Source organism: Anomaloglossus baeobatrachus, chromosome 5, assembly GCF_048569485.1.
Source record: "Anomaloglossus baeobatrachus isolate aAnoBae1 chromosome 5, aAnoBae1.hap1, whole genome shotgun sequence".
NCBI lineage: Eukaryota > Metazoa > Chordata > Amphibia > Anura > Aromobatidae > Anomaloglossus > Anomaloglossus baeobatrachus.
The window spans coordinates 304,863,466-304,888,442 of NC_134357.1; the positions used below are offsets into that span (position 1 = coordinate 304,863,466).

At 46.7% G+C, this 24,977-nt stretch overlaps 1 protein-coding gene across 3 annotated transcripts in view; it reads left to right on the forward strand.

Moving 5' to 3' along the window:
* RSAD1 (radical S-adenosyl methionine domain containing 1) overlaps nucleotides 1–24,977 on the forward strand; it is a 33,567-nt gene continuing 8,590 nt past the window's right edge. The window contains exons 1-11 of one of the 3 annotated variants that reach the window (XR_012754259.1): nucleotides 1–157; nucleotides 4,453–4,586; nucleotides 5,987–6,191; nucleotides 7,336–7,701; nucleotides 12,848–12,911; nucleotides 18,463–18,610; nucleotides 21,190–21,332; nucleotides 22,374–22,738; nucleotides 22,827–22,931; nucleotides 23,072–23,270; nucleotides 23,447–24,240. Coding sequence is in view for 2 of the 3 variants with exons in the window: in XM_075349669.1 (XP_075205784.1) it covers nucleotides 17–157; nucleotides 4,453–4,586; nucleotides 5,987–6,191; nucleotides 7,336–7,701; nucleotides 12,848–12,911; nucleotides 18,463–18,610; nucleotides 20,851–21,032; nucleotides 21,190–21,209 (1,260 nt within the window). In the remaining variant the exon portion in view is untranslated. Of the gene's footprint in view, nucleotides 158–4,452; nucleotides 4,587–5,986; nucleotides 6,192–7,335; nucleotides 7,702–12,847; nucleotides 12,912–18,462; nucleotides 18,611–20,850; nucleotides 21,033–21,189; nucleotides 21,333–22,373; nucleotides 22,739–22,826; nucleotides 22,932–23,071; nucleotides 23,271–23,446; nucleotides 24,241–24,977 lie in introns of those variants that run through there. The other 2 variants (XM_075349669.1, XM_075349668.1) reach the window with 2 other exon arrangements.

A 24,977-nucleotide genomic window follows, 5' to 3' on the forward strand; every position in this document is an offset into this window, starting at 1 on the left:
AAGTCTGACATTGTGGATGGCACTTTCCTCGCTGCGGTCCTGTGCGTCTTTGGCGGCCGTGGTGAGGAAGGTGATCGGCAGCAGCAGGTGTCACAGCCGGGACGTGTGTGGTGTGGAGAAGCTGTGTACAGAGGAGGCGGCGGCCATCTATGTGCATGTGAGTGGCTGCCACAGTCAGTGCATGGTGTCAGGGCCGGACTGGGACTGAAATTAGCCCTGGCATTTTCAGGAACACAGGCCGCTTATTGTAACTTCTGTACTCTGCTCTGTAGATTGTGGAACTACAGGTCCCAGCAAACAATCACCACTGTGTGTGCGGCTGACCTGTAGCCACTGAATTATGGCCCATTTACATGAGTGTTCTTAAAATGTCTTCCTGAATAATGGCCCATTTAAATGGGCCAATAATAGTGACGAGTGAATATACTCAGCACTATTTGTTACTCGCACTAATATGTAGGTTTTTGCGATATCCGTTACTCAACGAGTATTTTGATATTCGCCCCATGACTTTCGAGTCCCCTCTCCGCATGTTTGACACCTGTTTTTCAGCCACTAAAAATGCTAGGATTTGCGCCAATCACACTAAAGGGGGCTTTACACGCTCCGATATCGTTAATGTTTTGTCGTCGGGGTCACGTTGTTAGTGACGCACATCCGGCGTCATTAACGATATCGCAGCGTGTGACACTGACCAGCGACCTTAAGCGACCTCAAAAATGGTGAAAATCATTCACCATGGAGAGGTCGTTCCAAAACCAAAAATCGGTAAGGGTTGTTTATCCAGGTGGTTCATCGCTCATGCGGCAGCACACATCGCTATGTGTGACACCGCAGGAGCGAGGAACGTCTCCTTACCTGCCGCCGGCCCCAATGCGGAAGGAAGGAGGTGGGCGGGATGTTACGTCCTGCTCATCTCCGCCCCTCCGCTTTGATTGGCCGGCCGCTTAGTGACGTTGCGGTGACGTCGCTGTGATGCCGAACGTCCCTCCCCCTTGAAGGAGGGATTGTTCGGCAGTCACAGCGACACCGCCGACCAGGTAAGTATGTGTGACGCTGCCGTAGCGATAATGTTCGCTACGGCAGCGATCACAAACAATCGCATGCGCGACGGGGGCGGGTACTTACACGCTCGCTATCGCTACAAATTGCTAGCGATATCGCTACCGTGTAAAGCCCCCTTAATACCGTCGCCATCTTTGCTACTGGCATTACTGTGATTGGGAAGTGCAGTGGGAAAAAAAACCTGACGTGATCATTAAAGCAATAGAATTACACTAATAATAATAATATTTTATTCATTTATATAGCGCTGTTAATTCCACAGCGCTTTACATACATTGGCAACACTGTCCCCATTGGGGCTCGCAATCAAGCTTCCTGTTCCGCTCATTAACCCTTATGAATATGCACTGCTTCCCCATCCACCCTCTGTGCCAGCGTCTGTGATTGGTTGCAGTCCTCCTTTCTCCGCCCATCGTCTGTGCAGGCGTCTGTGATTGGTTGGTTGCCCTCACACTAGCTCCCGAAAGTGGGGTGTAAAAAAAAAAAAAAAAACAAAATGACGTAGAGTCCCCCATATAGATAGCCAGCACAGATAAAGCATATGGCTACAGGCTGCAGCCCCTAGTGTATGCATTATCTTGGCTGTGCATCAAATTATGAGGAAGCGCATGTGGCTTTTTTTTTTTTTTTTAATTATTTTAATAAATAACTAAAGGGAATCTGTCACCAGGTTTTGCCACCTAATCTGAGAGCAGCATAATGTAGGGGCAGAGATCCTGATGCCAGCTCTGTGTCACTTACTGGGCTGCTTAGTGTAGTTTTGATAAAATCACAGTTTAATCAGCAGTAGATTATCATTAGAGGACTACTTGGTGTGCTGTAAAATTAACAAGACTTGGCCAAATATATGTGGATAAAAAAAGGGGTGTGCTATTTTGTTTCGCTCAACACCTGATTCACAACCATTGATATGATATGGCTCATTTCAAGGGAACCTGTCAGGTGCAGTATGCACCTAGAACCACGAGCAGTCCTGGGTGTATATTGCTAATCCCGGGCTAACCGTCCCTGTATACACTAGCATAGATAAAGAAGAAAAAGTATTTCTCAAGATCCCATATGATATGCTAATGAGCGCAGAGACTAGTCCCCTGGGTGTTAGACCCCTTGGCTAGTCGTCCCCCTTAGCATGTAAGCACGCCTCTGACGCTGCACATTCATTACCATGTTGGTACGCCCACAGGTGCGTGCTTACATGCTAAGGGGGCCGACTAGCCAAGGGGTCTAACACCCAGGGGACTAGTCCCCGCGCTCATTAGCATATATTTTTTATATTTTTCTAAAGATCCCTTTATCTATGCTAGTGTATACAGGGACGGTTAGGCAGGGAATAATTATATGCACCCAGAACTGCTCGTCGTTCTAGGTGGATATTGTACCTGACAGGTTCCCTTTCAGTTGTTCTGCTCTATTACTGCAGCATAATAACCAAACTTTACAGCTGGTGGCACCCTACAGACTAACAGGATCTTTTGGGTATTTTCATCATGGCATGGGGCTTTATGTTTTAGTTGGCATTGACATAATAGTGATATTATTTGTGTGATAATATCTCATTGTCCTGCACATTTCCAGCCAAACTTAAATTCAACTTGCTATCCCCATCAAGGTCAGCACATATCAGATGCTGGTGGTAACATTTCAGCCTTTTGACAGTGTGATGCTGTAGTATTTCAAAGGAAATATACTTTAAAAACCGCCAGGGACCCCGGAGTGACAGGGCTCCTCCTGAATGCCTGCATAGAGAGAGACCTGCCGGTCACTGATAAACAGACCCTGGCAGCTTCTCCCCACCTGCTATTTGTGAGTCTCTGGTGGCCTTTAAAGTCTGTTTTTCTCTGAGATGCTGCAGCTCTGATCATACAGCAGCTCTGATCATACAGCCGGGGCCTGGTACACGCTGCTCGATCATACAGCCGGGGCCTGATACATGCTGCTCGATCATACAGCCGGGGCCTGGTACACGCTGCTCGATCATACAGCCGGGGACTGGTGCACGCTGCCCGATCATAGAGCCGGGGCCTGGTACACGCTGCCCGATCATAGAGCCGGGGCCTGGTGCACGCTGCCCGATCATAGAGCCGGGGCCTGGTGCACGCTGCCCGATCATAGAGCCGGGGCCTGGTGCACGCTGCCCGATCATAGAGCCGGGGCCTGGTGCACGCTGCCCGATCATAGAGCCGGGGCCTGGTGCACGCTGCCCGATCATAGAGCCGGGGCCTGGTGCACGCTGCCCGATCATAGAGCCGGGGCCTGGTGCACGCTGCCCGATCATAGAGCCGGGGCCTGGTGCACGCTGCCCGATCATAGAGCCGGGGCCTGGTGCACTCTGCCCGATCATAGAGCCGGGGCCTGGTGCACGCTGCCCGATCATAGAGCCGGGGCCTGGTGCACGCTGCCCGATCATAGAGCCGGGGCCTGGTAGCTGCGGCCCAAAGATTTGGCAACGTGTATCAGCTATCATGTTTACTTTAAGGCCTAGCACACACGTTCAGTTATACGGAGTCAGTGGAATGCGTTTTAAAAATCGCATTCCTTTCAAACCAGTATTACTCTATAGGCCCGCTCCCATGAGTGATTATTTTCTCAGCCTTAATCAGACCGAGAAAACAGTCGCAGATGCTGTGAGTGTCCTATTTCACTCGCACCCATTCAAGTCTACGGGGCGAGAGAAAAATCACACTGCACTCGTGTTGGGCTATGTGCGCACGTAGCGTTTGTCCCTGCAGAAATTTCTGCAGCGATCTGAAGTGCACACGTGCGCTTCAAATCGCTGAAGAAACAGTCCGTAATGAAAAAAAAAAAAACCCGATTCCATGCGCTCTGAGTGCAGCCCCTCCCATAGACAGAGCGGGGGCTGCAGGTAGAGCGCACGAAAGAAGTGACATGTCACTTCTTAGAACGCGCGCTTCGGGTAGCAGCCGAAGCGCTGCGCTCTAATACGCCACGTGCGCACGGCTCCTGCATAATCTTCATAGACTGTGCTGGGGACGCAGGACGCATGCAGTTACGCAACGTGTGCACATAGCCTAAGACACACAGTTTATTAGTGAACACATTACCAACACAGCTCTGCTATACTTACATCAGTCTACAGACATTATAATTTTTCCCAAGAAGGACTTGAATTAATATAATGAGAACACAGCAGAGCCAAGATTGCTGCGCCTGGAAAACAGAACATAACAATCAGCTCTGTGCACATTAATGAACACTGGTTTTGTGTGATGTACAGCACACATCATGAAGGGGTTAATACTTCCCACAGTTGGCAGTGGTGGTCTATATACTTATGCCCAGAGATTGTTTTACTTGCACTACGTATGTCCTGATTGATATAAGGATGAGCGCTGTTGACCTCTGCCGGACTGCCTCTTCTTCCCTTAGTCGCCATACTGTGAGAAACGCTGCACCTACTGCAATTTCAACAAATATATTACTCGCTCTGACAATGAGGAACCCATCCGCTCCTGTCTGGTGCAAGAAGCTCGCACTCTGATCCAGCTCAGCCAAGTGCGCAGGTGAGACATGGCGGCAAGTCACCAGGGAAGCACAGTCTTGTGGTGGGCAGTTTGGGGAACCTCTAGGCAAAAGCAACTGTTTTCATGCAATTTCCTTGTATTTGGAGATTTTTTGGGGGGGCAATGTATATTCTATCTAAAGCGCACCTCCATTTCCGCAAGAAAATGATCATAGTGCAAGACATTTTAGCTGATAACTAGTGATGAGCGAGCACTATCATGCTTGGGTGCTCAGTACTCTTAGGCTACTTTCACACTTGCGTTGGACGGCTTCTGTAGCATTGCGTTGTGTAACGGATGCATTGCATATAGTGGCACAATGGATACTACGGATCGTACAAAACAACGGAAAGCTTTTTTTTTTTTTCCTTCTTTACAGTTTTACCGGCAGCAGACTATTGTGAACGATCAGCTGATCGCTCTCAATAGCCAGCGGCCGGTCGCTCAGCTGATCGCTCTCAATAGCCGGCGGCCGGTCGCTCAGCTGATCGCTCTCAATAGCCGGCGGCCGGTCGCTCAGCTGATCGCTCTCAATAGCCGGCGGCTGGTCGCTCAGCTGATCGCTCTCAATAGCCGGCGGCTGGTCGCTCAGCTGATCGCTCTCAATAGCCGGCGGCCGGTCGCTCAGCTGATCGCTCTCAATAGCCGGCGGCCGGTCGCTCAGCTGATCGCTCTCAATAGCCGGCGGCCGGTCGCTCAGCTGATCGCTCTCAATAGCCGGCGGCTGGTCGCTCAGCTGAGCGCTCTCACATGCCGGCGGCCGGGCAGGCCGGCGGTTGGTCGCTCAGCTAAGCACTCTCACATGCCGGCGGCCGGTCGCTCAGCTGAGCGCTCTCACATGCTGGTGGCCGGGTGTTCAGCTGAGCACTCTCACATGCTGGTGGTTCGGGACGTTCGGCCACCGACAGACAAAATAAAGTTTGTGATTTTAAAAAAAAAAAAAGCATGCGCAGTGAAATCCTACGGATTGCGCTGCTCAAAATAACGTTACATGCTGCGTTTCTTCCGCCCGATGCAGTGTCAAAATAACGACGCTGCGTCGTCCAGCGGATGCAACGCTGACACTTGCATTACAGTGCGTTGTCCATACAAGTCTATGGAGAATAGCGCAGTGCGTTAACGGACTGCGCTATTCTCCATAGTGACGGACTGCGCTGAACGCAAATGTGAAAGTAGCCTTAACGAGCAGTTGGATGCTCAGATGGGCGCAACTCGAGCCCCCGAGTATAAGGGAAGTCAATGACTCGAGCATTTCAGTGTATAGGCTGAGCAATTGTGAGCTGTAATAGGTTAAACATTCTGATGCTTGTACGGTTAAACAGCACCATAAAATCTTGTAGGGCTTGCAATAAATGAATAAAGAGCTTAAATCAGAAACCTGTTTATTTCTCTATATACAGAGTACCCTCGGTATTTTTTGGTGGGGGCACCCCCAGTCTTGCCAGTCCATCCACCATAAGTGCGGTGTTGGAGGAGATCTCTAAGCATGCATATTTATTGCCTAATGCTGAAATCAGTTTGGAGGCTAATCCCACATCATCAGGGCAGAGCAAGCTGCAGCAGTTCCGGGATGCGGGGGTGAATCGTCTCTCTGTGGGAGTACAGGTGAGTACATCCTACTGCTACCGGCTCATATTCTTGCATCATCTTGTAGGCTCTAATGTGGCTATTTGGTGAAATTGGACAGACAACCACTATGAATAGTGACTTGGAGCTTACTGTAGCTCTGCACTTAAAGGGGTTTTCCCATCTTCTCGATAATATGCTAATATGTAGTAGGTGTAGTAATAATAATAATATTAGAAAATGCCTCCAATTAGAAATGTAGTATAGTTCTTCTCATTCACTATGTCGCTTACCTCTTGTTCAGGGCATTGCAGGACCTTAGCTATCCATGGTTATGACCACTAACAACTAATTGTGACTCTATGTGTGGTTGTAAACATGGATACCTAAGGTCCATTGTTATCACCACTAGCAACTAATTGTCACTATCTGTGTGGGTGTCATAACCATGGATACCTAAGCTACTGCCATGCCCTGAACATGAGGTAAGTGACGTAGCTAAACAGGAGAACTAGACTACATTTCTAATTGGAAATATTTGCTATTATTATTATTATTATTATTATTAATAATAATAATATTCCTACTACATATTGGGATAGGAGATGGGAATACCCCTTTAACTTCTGACTGTCTATCAGGATTGTATTACTTACACCTCTCCAAAAGACAATTGGTATGAGAAGGTCACCCTTAATCTAGACCAGACTTCTGACCTCTCACAATAGTGGACAGTGGTCTTCTAGTCCATTCCCAACTTATGTACTTTAGTAAACCGCAAGGCTATTCTTGCATTAAAACCATCTGACCCCACATCGATATCTTAATAAATTCAATGTTTTCTCTTGGTGACCATTATGATCCATTGTGCAAAGTATTCATCACCTTGTTATAAATGGGAGCCAAGATGCTAGCATGAATATATAATAAAACTCCTGTAGACCGTGAGCATCCTACGTAATATGTGAGAGATCTGGTCTGCCTTTGCATTGCCTAAAGCACTTGGAACAGTAGTCTTTAGGGCAAAGGATAGAAGCCACACTATCATGATGACATGTCATGTAATGTCATATCATGTATCTTGAAACAAAGTACATGCCTATACTGAATAATAAAAGGGTTATGTCTTTTTCCATCTTCTCCTACTTGTCCTTTTTCTGTCCTACTTGTGTATTGGTTCAAGTCCTTGGATGATGATGACCTCCGGCTCCTTGGAAGGACACACACAGCCGCAGATGCACAACGCACAATAGAGGAGGCATGCCAGATCTTCCCTGGTCGGACTTCAGTGGATGTAATGTTTGGCCTCCCGGGTCAAAGCCTGGCATCCTGGCACAGCACATTACACAGGCTCTTGGAGCAATGTGACGACCACGTATCTCTATATCAGCTCACTTTGGAGAGGGGAACTATGATGTTTAAATGGAAGGAGAAAGAACAACTTACTTTTCCTGATCAAGAACTTACTGCTCAGATGTATGATGATGCCAGGCGGATTCTACAAGGAGCTGGATTCAGGCAGTATGAAGTATCAAATTTTGCCAGAAATGTGAGTATTTCTGTTATGTTTTACGGGAGGTTAGAACTCTGTATCAGGTCTGTGGAGTCGGAGTCGTGGAGTTGGAGTCGGAGCTCATTTTGGTGGAGTCGGAGTCGGTATAAAATGCACCGACTCCGACTCCTAAAATATATAATAAATTGGGGACAGTAGTGCAATGCAGAATGTGCTGAATATTTTTTCATAGGAATTTGAGAAAGTTATGAAATGTCCTATAAATGTCTGTTCTATTCCTGATCTAAGGCTACATTCACACACAGCGTTTTAGCTGCGTTTTTTGAGGATACGTTTGTCAGCTGCAAAAGCAGATCAACTTTTTAAAAAAACGCATCACTTGAAAGCATTATTTATGAGCTCAAAAACCTTTCAATAGCAAAAGCAGATTAGAAAACACCACAAACTGACTGCTCATTCTGTGTGAGGATCCTCACAAAACGCTGTGTCTGAATGTCATATCTTTTCACCCATTGCCTTTGCTGGATGTCAGAGTCACTGCATTTCACTGAATTATTTTGCCATCAATGTTCGATATGTTTGTAACAAGAAAGAAATTGTTAGCAAGTCACTGGCAGTAAAAGATAGTAAAGCTCATCACAGCAGCCAGTTTCTCCAGGCCTTAGTGGAAAAAGTTCTGCAAGATTATGAACTCAAAAAAGAACAGGTTCTTGTCATTGTAACGAACAATGCTTCAAACATAAGTACAATTAAACTGATGAATGAGAGTAATGAACAACAGCTAGAAGAAAATTTAGGATTCAGTATGTGTGAGATGGAGCCACAGTGCTGCTCATGTAACTGAGGAATAAACAGATATTACAACAGAAGAACAGCAAAATGATACTTTAGAATTAGATGATCTTGTTGAAGCTGCTTCAAAACACTTTCATATTCATCACATGCGCTGTGTTGTGCACACGCTGCATCTGGCAATAAGAGAGAGTCTGTAAGAGGGACCCCGGTTTCACACATCCGGCTTTTCGCCGGTTTAGCGGATGCGGCCCACTCCAGTACAGTGTATATAGCACAGTGGCAGCGTGACAAACGCCGGTCACATGCTGTCATGTGACCGGAACATGTGACCCGGAAGTTGCGGTGCTGCCACTGTACTGTATCGTACTGTACTGGCGTGCGCCACATCCGCCAAACCGGCGAAAAGCCGGATGTGTGAAACTGGGCGGACATGCTGGAAATCTAATTGGAAAAGTGAAGAAGTTGGTTATTGCCGCCAGAACCCCCGAAAATTGATTCCATCTTGAAGAGACGTACTGGGAAAGGGGCAATTGTTGATCAAGCCACTCGGTGAAGCAGCACTTATTTAATAACTGAGCGATTGCTTGAATTAAAATCGTTTCTTATAGATATGGTGAACCCTCAAGTAACCTTAAATGAAGGTCAATGGACACAGGTGGCTGAATTGAAGGAATTGCTTAATCACCCATTTACCGTGACTAAAAAAAATTACAAGCTGAGGATTAACTCCTTGCATTTTCATAAGGGAGTGGAAGAACTTGCTATTTTGCCTGTCCCAAAGAGGTGGTTTAATCGCAGATGGCATTTCTGCTTCAATGAAACAGAGAGAGACACAGCTATTGGAAAATAAAATTCTTCTGGCAGCTGTTTATGTGGCCCCAAGTCATTGTATACTGCTTGATGATCAACAGCTTACTAAAGGAAAAGAAGCTCTGACTGACGTAGCAGTTAGGATGAGCGGCTACAGGACTGCCAGGCGGAAGAGGACTTGGGTCCTGACAGTGCTACTGCTGCCATATCTTCATCCTCATCAGATGAGGAGTTTAACTTTGACAAGTATTTGGAGGACATGGAGCAGGCAAAGCGTTGCTGCAAGGAAAAAGATTTCACTCAGTCTCCTATAGCAGCAGATTGACCAGATTTCAGTAAAATTTTTCACTTGCTCTCAAAGAAATAGAAAAATTCAACGGTTCATCAAAACTGACTGTGGATGAGGCAATTCCTTTATACCCGGAAATTGTTAGAGATGTTGCCTATGTGGTTACGACTTTGCCTCCAACCCAAGTTACTGTAGAGAGGTTGTTCTCTAGCCGTAAAATTATTAGGTCAGATTTGAGGTCATCTGCGAAGGAGGATCTGATGGAGGCAATTCTATTTCTTACAACAAATTCATGGACTGCACAAATGTTATTTAGTATGTTTGTAAGTGGCAAAAAATAGTTTTCAACAAAAACATACTAAATAATAACATTTAGTATAATGCTTATAGTTAAGTGAAAAATGTATTGTAGTACAATGTGAACATCAGACATTTAATCATTTTTATGATGCAATAATCAAGATATTTAGATAGAACATGAAATATATTTATTGGAATACAACTTTAGAACACAAAAAAACTAATAAATTGTAAATATGTAATACAATATAAATATATATATTACAGACACATATACAGACACACAATATATATATATGTAATCTACTGTATATTATATAGTGTATTACATATTTACAATTTATTAGTTTTTTGTGTTCTAAAGTTGTATTCCAATAAATATATTTTATGTTCTATCCAAATATCTTGATTATTGCATCATAAAAATTATTAAATGTCTGATGTTCACAGACATATGTTCATGTACTACAATACATTTTTCACTTAAATATAAGCAATATATGTCGGAGTCGGTGCAAGAGAAATTGAGGAGTCGGAGTCGAAGGTTTGGCTTACCGACTCCACAGCCCTGCTCTGTATGAAACTAATTTGAGTAGTCCGGATTAGTGATGAGCGAGCACTACCATACCACTACTCATAACAAGCAATTAATGTTTGGATGGACGTGACTCGAGCACCCGAGTATAATGGGGAACTCACTCATTTTTCCGGAAGATCTCAGAAAAAAATTTCGAGTCCCCCAATAACTTCCATTATACTTGGGCACTCGAGTCGCACATATCCAAGCATTAACTGTTTGTTACGAGTACCGAGCACCTGAGCATGGTAGTGCTCGCTCATCACTAATCAAGATTGAACATTATGTGTCTGGTCGTAACTTGATAACCTCCATCTTTAAAGATTACTTTTTTCCACAATTCGGATATGTTCTCATCTGTTGTCGACAACTAAAATGTACGTCCAATGCAGGAATTTCACCCCATGCACCATACTTTTGGCAAAAGTTCGACTAGCAGGCATTGCCATACCTTGGATTGCATTATATAGGGAATTGTATTCTACTGTGCTGTGCAAATGGACCCAGTAAAAGAAATGTCTACTGTGCGTCATGTTTTCTTTTATAATGGGAGTTAACTGATGTATGGCCCTGTATGACTATACCGTGGCCTATGTAGGAACCTTAGAGAAATAAATCAGGGAATACTTTAGGCCTTTTTGACACATCAGTTTTTTTAATCAGTCTCAATCCATTTTGTGACTGATGCGACAGATCCGTTTTAGATTGTGGTAAAGCTGATGCGACGGATCCTGTAAAAGAAAAAAAAAACAAACGGATCCGTCGTGACATAATTTTTTCATGGCAAAGGTTATTTCCTTTTGAAAACCTATATGAACCCATTCAGGACGAGAGAGAGGATGACGATGGATCCTGCACCCATAGGCTTCCATTACAACTAGCGACGGATCTGTTGCTGTCCCTTTTTACGACGCACACAAAAAATGTTCCTATCGACGTTGTCTCCGTCACAGTTGTCGACGGATCCGTCGTACGGCGGATTTAACGTGAGGCCATCCATTGCTAATAGAAGTCAATGAGAAAAAAACGGATCCAGCACTGGATCAATTTTTTTCACATTTCGGCGGATTGTGACTGATGGCAAAAAGCGGATGTGTGAAAGGGGCCTTAGACGTTTGTCTCAGACATGACCAAAAATGAGGTGTGGACAGAGCCTTAATTTTTGTTGCTGCATGGCCCTCAATATCCAAGTCTCATCAGTGGGAAGTTATTATTTCACTGTGCTAGAAAGGACAACTACTTTCCTCATGGTCTATGAAATGAAGCATGGCCTTTTTAGACACAGGAGGAGACTTGGATCATTTTGCCGTTTTATGAAATGGTGCAGATTTTCTCAGATTTGAGTTCACTGTAATACCATAAAAAGCAAAAACAGGTGAAACTACAAAAACACTGAAAGAATTGAGATACTGCAGGTTTTGAAAAAAACCCAAACCAAAACCTCTCGATTTCAGAAATATGATTTACTTTGCTGGCAAAATGTTATTTTTTGCAGTAAAAATGTGATGTGTGAACATACCCCAAGAAAACGTTTCATGGTTAGGCTGGTTTCACACTACGTCTTTTTAACATCCGTTGAAAACGTTATTTTAGCGGAAGTACGGATCCAGTGCAAATGCGTTTTCATTTCAATGCATTTGCAATGGACTCGCGTTAACATCCGTTCACCTGCGTTTGCGTGTGTTATAGTGAGGATCCAGTGACTTGCAGTTTTTTAACATGATTCAAAAACGCTACTTGTAGCGTTTTTGAGCTGCGTCCAAATACTGCAAATTGCTGGATCCTGACTAAACAGCACGCAAACGCATGTGAACGCTGGCATGCTGATAGACAGGATCCTGCTTTTGTACTGAGCATGCCCAGAAAGTACTGAGCATGCCCAGAACCAGTCTCGCGTGATCTGTCTGTCTCTCCTCCTCCCTCCCTCACCCTCTCTCTCTATCTCTGTCTTTCCCCCTTCCTCCCCTTCCTCTCTCTCCCACCTGAGAGCTGCGGACACTCGTAACCAAGGTAAATATCCCGTAACCACTTATCTTAGTTACCCGATGTTTACGTTGGTTACCTGTGCAGGCAGCCCTGCTCCTAGCAGCTGCAGACACTCGTAACCAAGATAAATATCGGGTATCCAAGGCCGATGTTTACCTTGGTTACCAGCGTCTGCAGCTGTCAGAAGCCGGCTCCCAGTCTAGTTCCCCTCACTCCCGATCACATGACTCCAATGCCCGCCCCTAAACATCCAGTGCAGGATCCTGCAAAATAACAGATGCGTTTGCATACGTTATTTGCTGTAAAAGCAGGATCCGTATTTCCGCTAAAATAACGTTAAGGACGGATGTTAAATAAACGTAGTGTGAAACCAGCCTTACATAGGTTTGGTTGCATTTTACCCGATTTCACTTTCATTTTTGTAGGGTGCAGTGAGCAAACACAACCTCTCATACTGGCTTGGAAATCAGTACATTGGTATAGGACCAGGTAGGTAAAATCTGGGATTAGTAAAAGTACCTGACTGATGACGGCTGTGTGAATCTACTCGTTTTGTTTCTATGTAGCTTTTCCTGGATTTCCCATGAAGGTAAGTGCTCCCCCTTCCCGGCCATGCCCCCTTTTATAACCTTGTGCTGCCCCTTCCCTCCATTCTGCATACATTCAGAGCTGACCTCTGCATTCTTCCTCCACCCGAGGGGCATAACTACTGTGGTCGCTATTGCGTACAGGCGCGGGAGGTTAGGGGCCCGCGGCCGCCCTGCAAATCAGTAGCCGGCTCGTTTCTGTGAGAGAGGAGCTGCGCTGTTCTGCTGCAGACCACGCGGCGCTGCGGCCGCTATATGACCCGGTCGCCGCCGCTGACACCGGGCCCCCCTGCCTGGCATCACCGCACTCCCGTCACTACGATCCCGTCACCGTGCTCTGCTTTGATATCGCACACTGCTTTGATATTGCACAGAGCGACCGGTGCCGCTCTATGCATCATCAGTCTTCCCCCGTGTCTGCGCGGTGATGTCACTCCTATGTGACTGCTATGTGTAGTGAGAGCACAGGAGGATGCCGACCGGAGCTACGGGGGAAACGAGGACAGAAGTGAGGACGAGCAGCAATGAAACAAGTAGAGGTTAGGACAGAGCTGCGGTGGAAGGAGAAGAGAGGTGAGTACTTGTTTTTTACTTTTTTTTTTTTTTTTTATAAATCAGGGAGTACACGGGGACGCATGGAGTCCTTGGGGGGGGCCTGGCTGCAGGACACATGGAGTCCTTGGGGGGGGGCCTGGCTGCAGGACACATGGAGGCCCTGGGGGGGAGGGCTGGCTGCATGACACATGGAGGCCCTGGGGGGGCTGGCTGCAGGACACATGGAGGCCCTGGGGGGGGGGCTGGCTGCAGGACACATGGAGGCCCTGGGGGGGGCTGGCTGCAGGACACATGGAGGCCCTGGGGGGGCTGGCTGCAGGACACATGGAGGCCCTGGGGGGGCTGGCTGCAGGACACATGGAGGCCCTGGGGGGGCTGGCTGCAGGACACATGGAGGCCTTGGGGAAGCTGGCTGCATGACACATGGAGGCCCTGGGGGGCTGGCTGCAGGACACATGGAGGCCCTGGGGGGGCTGGCTGCATGACACATGGAGGCCCTGGGGGGGCTGGCTGCAGGACACATTGAGGCCCTGGGGGGCTGGCTGCAGGACACATGGAGGCCTGGAGGAGCTGGCTGCATGACACATGGAGGCCCTGGGGGAGGGCTGGCTGCATGACACATGGAGGTCCTGGGGGGGAGCTGGCTGCATGACACATGGAGGCCATGGGGGGAGGGCTAGCTACATGACATATGGAGGCCCTGGGGGGGGACTGGTTGCATGACACATGGAGGTCCTGGGGAGGCTGGCTGCATGACACATAGAGGCCGTGGGGGGCTGGCTGCATGACACATGGAGGGGGGGCTGGCTGCATGATACATGGAGGCCATGGGGGGGGGGGCTGGCTGCATGATACATAAAGGCCCCGGGGGGGTGAGGGGGTTGTCTGCATGACACATGGACACATGGAGGCCCCGGGGGGTGGGGGGGGGGCTGGCTGAATGACACATGGAGGCCCTGGGGGGGCTGGCTGCATTATACATGGAGGTCTATGAGGCTGCATTATACATGGAGGTCTATGGGGATGCATTATACATGGAGGTCTATGGGGCTGCGTAATAATCATGAAGGACACCTTATACATGTACTATATGGGTGGATTATACATGGAGGAGTATGGGGCTGCATAATACAATGTGAAGGTTTATGGGGCTGCATTGTAATACATATAGGACTATGGGGGCTACATTATAATATATGGAGGACTATGGAGGCTACTTTATACATGATGGACTATGGGAGTGCTTTATAAAACATGGAGGCCCTGGGGGGGCTGGCTGCAGGACACATGGAGGCCCTGGGGGGGGCTGGCTGCAGGACACATGGAGGCCCTGGGGGGGGCTGGCTGCAGGATACATGGAGGCCCTGGGGGGGCTGGCTGCAGGACACATGGAGGCCTTGGGGAAGCTGGCTGCATGACACATGGAAGCCCTTGGGGAAGCTGGCTGCATGACACATGGAAGCCCTGGGGGGGCTGGCTGCAGGACACATGGAGGCCCTGGGGGGCTGGCTGCAGGACACATGGAGGCCCTGGGGGGGCTGGCTGCAGGACACATGGAGGCCCTGGGGGGGCTGGCTGCATGACACATGGAGGCCCTGGGGGGGCTGGCTGCAGGACACATGGAGGCCTTGGGGAAGCTGGCTGCATGACACATGGAGGCCCTGGGGGGCTGGCTGCAGGACACATGGAGGCCCTGGGGGGGCTGGCTGCATGACACATGGAGGCCCTGGGGGGGCTGGCTGCAGGACACATGGAGGCCCTGGGGGGCTGGCTGCAGGACACATGGAGGCCTGGAGGAGCTGGCTGCATGACACATGGAGGCCCTGGGGGAGGGCTGGCTGCATGACACATGGAGGTCCTGGGGGGGGGGGAGCTGGCTGCATGACACATGGAGGCCATGGGGGGAGGGCTAGCTACATGACATATGGAGGCCTTGGGGGGGGACTGGTTGCATGACACATGGAGGTCCTGGGGAGGCTGGCTGCATGACACATGGAGGCCTTGGGGAAGCTGGCTGCATGACACATGGAAGCCCTGGGGGGGCTGGCTGCAGGACACATGGAGGCCCTGGGGGGCTGGCTGCAGGACACATGGAGGCCCTGGGGGGGCTGGCTGCAGGACACATGGGGGCCCTGGGGGGGGGGGGCTGGCTGCAGGACACATGGAGGCCCTGGGGGGGGCTGGCTGCAGGACACATGGAGGCCCTGGGGGGGGCTGGCTGCAGGACACATGGAGGCCCTGGGGGGGCTGGCTGCAGGACACATGGAGGCCTTGGGGAAGCTGGCTGCATGACACATGGAAGCCCCGGGTGGTGGGGGGGGCTGGCTGCATGACATGTGGAGGCCCTGGGGGAGCTGGCTGCATGACACATGGAGGCCCTGGAGGGGCTGGCTGCATTATACATGGAGGTCTATGAGGCTGCATTATACATGAAGGTCTATGGGGATGCATTATACATGGAGGTCTATGGGGCTGCATAATAATCATGAAGGACACCTTATACATGGACTATATGGGTGCATTATACATGGAGGAGTATGGGGCTGCATAATACAATGTGAAGGTTTATGGGGCTGCATTGTAATACATATAGGACTATGGGGGCTACATTATAATATATGGAGGACTATGGAGGCTACTTTATACATGGTGGACTATGGGGGTGCTTTATAAAACATGGAGGACTGTGGTGCAGTATAATATATGGAGAACTATGGGGTGAATTATACATGGAGGACTATGGGAAATGCATTATAATACATGGAGGACTATGGAGGTGCATTCTAATATATGAAGGGTTATGTGGGACTCTTTATACTATATGGAAGGCTATGTGGGGGCCATTATAGTATTTAGAGAACTATATACGAGGGGGGACAAAGATACAAGCATGGGATGGGAATGTTTTGTGCTGAGGGAAAAAGGCTCTTTCCCTCAGCACCCAGCTTTCCCATGCTCTGTTGTACATCTCTCAGCACCCAGCTTTCCCATGCTCTGATATGGGAAAGCTGGCTGCTGAGGGTATGATGTATAGCAGAGCATGGGAAAGCTGGGTGCTGAGGACCAGATGGATATCAGAACATGGGAAAGCTGTTTGCTGATAGAGGGATTTCAGGTCATGGGAAACCTGGGTGCTGAGGGTAAGAGCCAAGTGTCAGCGTCATTATCCTGTACCCCGAGTGTCAGTGTCATTATCCTGTACCCTAAGTGTCAGTGTACGTGGAGGGGGGGGCTCGGTCCAAATTTTGCACAATGGCCCGTCAAACTATAGTTACGCCATTGGTCCACCCCACTGATATGTCTGCGCTGGGTCTAGATTTTCATTGAATTGTAAATCATAAAGGTTAGTACTCACTGACTCAAGGCAGAGATCTTGAAATTCACAATAAATTAATACAAAAAAAAGGTAGAAAATTTCACAAAGTTTCAATGCAATGAAACTCAAGTCTAAAAGCCACGCTGCAATGTCCAAACTGAAAGATTCACAGAATGCAAGCTATAAGATGTACCAATAGGATCTAAAATATTTGTTACCTTTTAACAAAAGACTTCTGATCTCATTTAGACCACAATTATGATTTCTTCCAATTCAAGTCAAGGAATGACACCTATTAAGTGGGTTCACACAATTAATTCTTAAAGAGGTTGTCCACTACTTTAACATTGATGGCCTGTCCTTAGGATTAGTCATCAATGTCTGATCGGACAGGGTCCGACACTTGGCACATCCACCGATTAGCTGTTCTCAGTGTCAGCAGCAGGCGGTCGGAAATGCTCAATTCCAGAGCTGCCCCGTCAACTGATAGCAGCCCAGGTACTGCACCTCTGCCTCCTATTCAAATCAATAGAAAGTGGATGTGCAGTACCCAGCTGTGGCCTGTATTAGAAGGTGGGACAGCCATAGAACTGAGCATTTCTGACCACCTGCTGTTGGCATTAGGAACAGCTGGTGCGGGATGTGGGACCCTGGCCGATCAGATATTGATGACCTATCCTAATGCGGGCGTCACACGGGACGACAAATCGTGCGATTGCATATGTGATTGCACCTGCCCCCGTCATTTGTGCGTCACGGGCAATTAGTTGCCCGTGGCGCACAAAGTCGTTAACCCCCTGTCACACGCACTTACCTCCCGGGTGATGTCGCTGTGGGCGGCGAACATCCACATCCTGAAGGGGGAGGGACGTTCGGCGTCACAGCGACGTCACACGGCAGCCGGCCAATCAAAGCGGAGGGGCGGAGATGAGCAGGACGTAAATATCCCGCCCACCTCCTTCCTTCCGCATTGCCGGCGGGATGCAAGTAAGCTGTGTTCGTCGCTCCCGGGGTGTCACACGGAGCGACGTGTGCTGCCACGGGAGCGACGAACAACCGGCGATAGAAGGAGGAACGAGATTATGAAAATGAACGACGTGTCAACGAGCACCGATAAGGTGAGTATTTTTGCTCGTTCACAGTCGTTAAGACTGTTAGGAGGTGTCACACAGTACGATATCTCTGACGTTGCCGGATGTGCGTCACTAACGACGTGACCCCGACGACATATCGCCAGATATATCGTAACGTGTGACGCCCGCATAAGGATAGGCCATCAATGTAAAAATAGTGGACAACCCTTTTAATGTTTTAGGGGAGTCAAAAAACCCCTTCTATAAACACTGCTAGCCCGAAGATCTGCTGATGGAAGAGTGACAGTATAATACAAGGCAGAAACTTCTTGATGTTGTCTATGTGGACAAGGCTTGTGTTGAAAACATAGACCCTTTTAAAAAGAAAAAAAAAAAAGCTTGTGAATCTGGTCTTATGAATATTTGTTCAAAATGGAAATTGCAAAAAACAAACAAACAAAGAGCTGAATATGTCATGGATTTTGGTGAATGTGGTTTCCTTCTTACAGGAGCCCATGGAAGGTTTGTAGTCCACACTAGTCAGGGTAAACGGAGGCAAGCTCGCATTCAGACGCTGGAGCCAGAACCATGGATGAAGGAAGTCAGGCGCTATGGACACGGCACGCGGAAAGTGACTGAGCAGAATGACTTTGATATGTGAGTATTACTTGTTCTATACGTTAAATCTTAGCCGATTCTTTTGCAAAATCCAAATTGTAAAAGATGATATACTGTGAGTAACCCTACATGTTACAATGGACTTCTCCCAATCTGTCATCGCCAGCAGCGGCAGCTCCATTCAGTGTTTGCTTGGTTCGTGATCAAAAGGCTCGGCCTGACCACTGTATCTTCCGACCTGAGCGAACGGCTTCATATATGCCTTCCTACGAAGCGATTAGCTAAGATCGGGAGACACTGGTTGGACCAGGTCTTCCAATGCAAGAACAGTCCGTGCTGCCTCAAGACAATTGCATAAGTACAGTGGTTTGGTTTCCAAACTAGTTTTACCTTCCTTTCAGATAAAGTCAGAGTAAAGCATAACAAATTCAGTCCTTTAAAGGGTTATTCCCATCTCCAAGAATATATCTCAAAATGTAGTAGGTGTAATAATAAGAATATTAGCAAATGCTTCCAATTATAAATGTAGTATAGTTCTCCTGATATAGCCATGTCTCTTACCTCATGTGCAGGGCATTGCAGTAGCTTAGGTATCCATGGTTACGACCACTAGCAACTAATTTTTCCTATATGCGTGGCTGTAACCTTGAATACTTAAGCTACTGTAATGCCCTGCACATGACGTAATTTGAAATTGGAAAAACCTCGGGTGCACAGCCTATGGATCAATTAATGGGATGCTGCGTCCTGCATGAAAAAGCGAAGACCAACCAGGGAGAAAAAAAGCTCATGCATAGGAGACGCGCAGACCCAAAAATAATTATATATATATATATATATATATATCACAGGGATCCTCAAAATAGTAAAGATTGATATAGAATTTTATTGAAACAATCAAGGTGACACATAAGACATACAATTAAAATCACTTAAAATACATATAAATAGAGAACCCCCACATCATGCAAAAAAGAAAGGAAAATCAATGATTTTCCTTTCTTTTTTGCATGATTCATGCCTGGTTATTGTAATTACTGTATGACTTGCATGCCCTTGTTCTGTCATATATTGATAGCTGCTATCCCATTGGACTCACTACCAGTATAGCTCACAGGTGTGGTCCCTATGTTATAGACTTAATGGTTAAGAGTTATTACATTTATGGATTGATCCAGTATATGTTTTTCTAGGGATCAGATTTATACATTGTTGCATATGTACACAGGGCGGTACCCCATATTTCACATCTTGGAGATGTGGGGGTTCTCTATTTATATGTATTTTAAGTGATTTTAATTGTATGTCTTATGTGTCACCTTGATTGTTTCAATAAAATTCTATATCAATCTTTACTATTTTGAGGATCCCTGTGATATATATATATATATATATATATAATTATTTTTGGGTCTGCGCGTCTCCTATGCATGAGCTTTTTTTCTCCCTGGTTGGTCTTCGCTTTTTCATGCAGGACGCAGCATCCCATTAATTGATCCATAGGCTGTGCACCCGAGGTTTTTCCAATTTCAAATTACTTGTCCCTGTTACAGGGTTCTTGTCTTTTGGGTAGCACGCAAATATAATTAATTATTGGTTACTTCATATATTGTATATATAAATACCTTGTGGCAGAAGGTTGTGTATCATGGACTGGGAGGCACGGGAGGCGAGTTGGCGCTCCCAGCTTAACAACAATCCCCTCCTTGTGAATTCTGAGATAGCTTTTGATTCAGATTTTTCTAAATGTTCCAATGATTTATTGGCTTTGCACAAGAAAGGCATCCGATTACACTGGAACATTCGAAGCCTGGAAGAATACTTAGGGGCAAATATTTGTCCTAGAGGGTTACGGGTACAAATATTCCCAGCATGGGAGCCCAGTAGTGATTTTCAAAAAACATGGGAACAGGGCCTATTGAGGTGCTCCCATGTAATCATTAACATGTTGTTGGAGCATGACAGGGAACTATTTTCCAACGTCAAGAGAGAGATAAAGGAAATGGAGGACAAATTAAATAAGTTTGATACTATACAACAGATACAATCATTTCGAGTCTCCATGAAAGATACCCTAGACAAATATGAGTCGGATTTGATCGCACGGAAGCGCAGCAAGCTGGCTAGAGACAGGGCAGATTTCGAGGCTAATAAGGCTTATAAGTGGAAACATGGGGGCAACTCCAGATGGAAATCTTTTACTCAGGGTACCCATGGCAGAACTCGGCCCGGTAATATGGCGAATAATATCAACACGAGTGAAGATTTTTTATCCTCAGCCAGCAGCGAGCCAGACATAGGACTAGACGAGGCAGGAGGGGCAGGAGATCCAACCAAGCGGGTCACCAGGCCAAAAACCCGCGTGAATTACCAGCATTACAAACGACACAAACGCAATTAATGGATGTGGCGGACACACTGGATCGGGTACGAACCAATCAACAAGAACCATCAGATACAGGTGAGCCTGACAAGGGTGATCAATTGCAGATTATTAACCTCTCTGATCATGTTTTGACACCAGGGGAGGTTTCTGTACTTCAAAAAGGGCTCACATTTGTACCCACGCACAGGTTGGACAAATTCACGTTGATTAAAGACTTATATCTGTTTTGCAGACATCTGGTTCTCAGAGTGATCCACAAGAAACCAGACATGCTAGATCATCTGCAGGACACGGACAGACAGGTTTTCCAGGACCTTCTTGATCTGCTCCAAGAAAATGAGGGTACCACAGGTCGGAGGACCTTTCCACACAGATGTAAGTCTCTGGTCACACCGCCACTCTCCCTAGTACCTGCGGTTAAAACCTTTTTCGACCTCGTCAGGACTGATATCATGAGATTACCTACCAGGGTCATTACGGAGAATAACCTAAGTCCTGCCGAAAAAACAGCCTTGCACCAGTTAAAGGAGAACAACTCCTTCATCATCAAGGAGGCGGACAAGGGTGGCAACATTGTTCTGTGGCCTACCTCATTATATCTAGAGGAGGCCCTTAGACAACTGAACAACGCTAAGTGTTATACCAGGATGCCATCTGATCCCACCATGGTGTTCCATAAAAAATTAAAAACCCTGCTTGATGGTGCTTGTGGCCTTGGCATTATTAATAACCAGGAGCGCAAATATATGTGGGTGGAGCATCCTGTTATACCCACATTTTATATGCTTCCTAAGGTGCACAAGCATGCCTCTAAACCACCTGGCCGCCCCATTGTGTCAAGCGTTGGAAGTCTGTGTGAGAGGGCGGGCACATACATTGACTTTTTTCTTCAGCCCCTAGTATTACAGCTACCATCCTATATACAGGATTCCTCTGACTTTATCCGTTTTTGTCTCAGTGTCACGATACCCCCTCAGACTTTAATAGTTACGTGCGATGTTGAATCACTGTATTCAAACATTAAACATGAGGATGGCATTGGGGCCTTGACATATTTTTTGGGGAAACAGTCGAATTCAGACAGGATGCACGACTCCTTTCTGCTTGACCTTTGTAAATTTGTGTTAGAACACAACTATTTTCTATTCGACAACGTCTTTTTCAAACAGGTCGCAGGAGTCGCGATGGGGGCGCGATGCGCGCCGGCTTATGCAAACTTGTTCTTGGGGTGGTGGGAGGATACCTACGTGTATCCTTCCCACCACTACAGGGAGCATGTTTTGCATTGGCGGAGGTACATCGATGATGTATTCTTTTTGTGGACGGGTACAGAGGAAAGTTGCCACGACTTCCTCAATGATCTTAACATCAATAATCATAACATCCTTTTGACCTCTAATTTATCATCCTCCACAGCATCCTTTTTGGATTTGACCATTAGATTGGAAGATGGACACATCATCACGAATTTATATCGCAAGCCGACAGCCACAAACGGACTCTTGCGCTATGACAGTTTCCACCCTTTTCACACAAGAAGGGGAGTACCAGTGGGACAATTTTTACGGGTACGCCGCAACTGCTCCACGGATGAAGATTTTCAGAGCCAGGCCTGCGATCTGACTAAGCGGCTGAAACACAGGGGTTACCCCAGGGGAGTTATCTCCTCAGCCTTTCAAAGGGCCAAGCATGAGTCTCAACAAGATCTGCTCATCCGAAAAGGACCAGTGGCGGACCAACCGTTACGATTGATAACTGACTACAACAGCCACTGGCAACAGGTAAGAGGGATCTTGCGGGAACATTGGAAGATCATTAGATCTGACTGCCAGACCGCATCCTTTGTGAGTGATGTGCCCTTTGTCACAGCCAGGAGAGCGCCCAGACTCAGAGACCTATTGACGAGGAGCCATTTTAGGAGACCGACGACGAAATTGAACAGAGGCATTACACTACGGGGATCTTACCCATGCGGTGAGTGTAATGTGTGTCCCTTTATGCAACCCGTCAGAGATGTTTTTCAGAATCCCCTTGACGCTGTCCCACACAGACTAAATGGATATGTTAATTGTAAGACCTCTAATGTAATTTATGCGATTATCTGCCCTTGTCAGAAGGTCTATGTGGGACAAACATCCCAAGAACTGCGGAAAAGGGCACAGAAACACATGTCGACCATCAACTTGGCCAGGTCTGATCAGAAAAAGGGACGAACACTCACTTCGGTAGCTGCGCACTTCCTTCAATACCATCAGGGTTCTTGTCGTGGGCTACGTTTTGTAGGTCTCCAGAGGATAACTACGAATGGAAGAGGTGGGTCTCTCCTGAAACCTTTATTACAAATTGAGGCAAGATGGATTTTTAACCTGAAATCTCTCACACCATCGGGGCTCAATGAAGAGCTACTGTATACCGGTTTTCTTGGCTAATACGTAGTCTCGTATTTGATTCTTACCCTCTCCTCCATCTTTTTTGGTTATTCTCCGCAGTTACAACGCTAGGAATGGTTCTCTCCCTCTTGTTTCCTTTGGACTGGATTGAGTGTGTGTCCTGCACTTTGGTTTTCTGGCTATATCGGCGGATACAAACAGAGACAAGTGGTTGGTAACCTTGGCGTTCATCTGTGGCTTTAAAGCATTGGAACCTCATCCAAGTCATCTTACCTGAGAGGGGTTATACCACTGCATGATTCTCTCTACCTTGAAGGAAACGATATACGGACGGCACCTACATCCTGCCCAATTACTTGTGTACCTACATGGACACTATTGGATGAAGATGTCCCTGCTGGTCCCGTGGGGTTACAATCTATATGGGTCTTGGAACACTTTGGCCGGAACCTAAAACTCATTTCTTGCTTTTGCTAGGTCAAATGAGACCTTGTGCCACATACACCATTTTGGAGCAATATGGATAGCCTGTCACTTTTTTGAGGCCAATTGTACATAATTGTGTGTATACATATGTTTCATCCCATACCAGGATGGCTCATCAATCTGGTTGCCCTCCTGTGCTACTCAATATTTACTCTAAATCTCTCTATGCTCCCAATCGGATAGCATTTTGTTTGCATCTTGTTTGCATTTTGTATACAGATTATGTTCCTCTCATGGGTTCATTTCTTCTTTCTCTTTGTGGTCATATAACATCATACCCCCAATTCCTACTTATGATTGCACCCACTGAGTCGCCCCAATTTATAGTTAATCCGCCGAATTTTCAGTGGTGTGCACAACAGCCATATTTTTATAATGCCTGTTTTTTTTTTTTTTTTTTTTTTTTTTTTTTTTTTTTTTCCAACCTTGGGTGTACAGATATTGTACATGATACATCCGCTTTTGGTGGTACTAGTAGTTATTTTCAGCTCAGCGGGTGTTCTTTTGCTCTACATGCATGTATTTGTGACTAATAATCTTTGGGCACTTTGATACAGGATAAATCCACCTGGGTGGTACTAACTGTTTTGATGGTTTAAGAGGGATTCGAACTTTCATATTTGTGACACATGTTTTGAGCAGGAATTAACCTATAGCGGCCATCTTATGGGGATTCGCCACCTTTTGGTGGGCATATTATGTACATCTGTGCTTTACCCCTATTGGGTTAAAAATATTCTCTTTGTAATCTGGCATTCAACATAAATGTGTACATGCATATGTGTAGCATTTAGCTATGCCTCCTTATCGCCGTTTTATCTATCTTATAATATAGTTCTTGTTGACCTATTTATATATCCTGCGGATTTTATCTGCTACTTTACATGTCTTCAGATTTCTGTATGACACATCCTCCCTGGATGCTGTTTGTAACCAGATACTAATGGGAGATCTCTCCTCTGACCGGTGTTTTCACTTTAACATCTGACATCCAGCTTTGCTGGAGCGCCGGGTGCTCTGACATGCGTGGTGACCTTAGCATTCTCTGCATCCATGGTAACCTAAAGGAGGAACATCATTTCCGGTCACAGCGGAGCCGACATAGGATCCTTAAGTATTTATTTATCTGTTATTTTCTCCTGCG